The sequence below is a fragment of the Aplysia californica genome, unplaced genomic scaffold (genome assembly GCF_000002075.1).
Source record: "Aplysia californica isolate F4 #8 unplaced genomic scaffold, AplCal3.0 scaffold01075, whole genome shotgun sequence".
Taxonomy (NCBI): Eukaryota; Metazoa; Mollusca; class Gastropoda; order Aplysiida; family Aplysiidae; genus Aplysia; species Aplysia californica.
Window position 1 is genome coordinate 163,475 of NW_004798345.1, and position 911 is coordinate 164,385.

Below are 911 nucleotides of genomic sequence, written 5' to 3' on the forward strand. Positions count from 1 at the left end.
TTTTGGGAATGGCCTAAAGACACTTCAGTCAGTAGCACCGCGCCGGGGGTATTGCATGGGATACAGGGACAGCTGTTTCTAGAAAAAAAAATCTGAACAGATGATGAACTGCGTGTACTCCTGGGATCCAGAACTGAAAATACAAAGAGCAGAGTGGAGACACCTGGGATCCCCACGACCCCAGACAGCTCGACACAACCAACGTGCTTTGTAAATGAAAGCGATGCCCTTAACTTTTTCGATCACAATGGTGTGATTTTGAATAGGCCGAATCTCACTGGCACAACAGTCAAGGCTAACACTATTACCAGACGGTTTTTCATACAAACGATCGGATCTGCCTAAGCAGGTGTTGTCTTCCATCATGCTGTCCCCGTCGTTTTATGAAAGAAAAATCTTGAAATTATGCAAACTGAGCCTAAAAATGTGAAATATACAATTCGGTTAAGTTTAACAAAGAATGATAAAGGAAAATAATCAGAAATTAAGAAGAAAAAAGAAGATCACATTGTGCTAAATTATGCGGGGTGCATAAAACCACTGGGACAGATCATGACAAGGCGCCTCAACACACTGCTCGCAAGGTCACCGTTCTCCTTGACTCCTAGCAGTGGAAAATCCTTGAAAACTATGCGACTTTCATTTCTAGTTTAGTTTAGTTTTAGTAGAGGTTTTACGACGCTCACAACTGCATAAGGTCAATGAGCGCCCGAAGATTAGAGGTGTTACAAGAGAGTAACAAACATAAAAATGAAGAAGTGGAGATAAGGACGATAGATATTTCATAGGAAAGAAGAAGCAAACCACACCAGAGCACCCGCCAACCACCCACATTTTTAGTTTATATGGGTTACAATTGCAACACTGTAAAGAGGGACCTCCGAGTTAAACGTCGATCTCCGTTAGGACGG

General features: G+C 42.4%; 1 protein-coding gene across 1 annotated transcript in view; it reads left to right on the forward strand.

Moving 5' to 3' along the window:
* Positions 1-345, forward strand: part of LOC106013638 — a gene marked incomplete in the record, with an annotated part of 21,499 nt that extends 21,154 nt beyond the window's left edge. The window contains 1 exon segment of the mRNA XM_013089895.1: positions 267-345. Coding sequence (XP_012945349.1) covers positions 267-345 — 79 coding nt within the window.
* Positions 346-911: the final 566 nt, after the last annotated feature.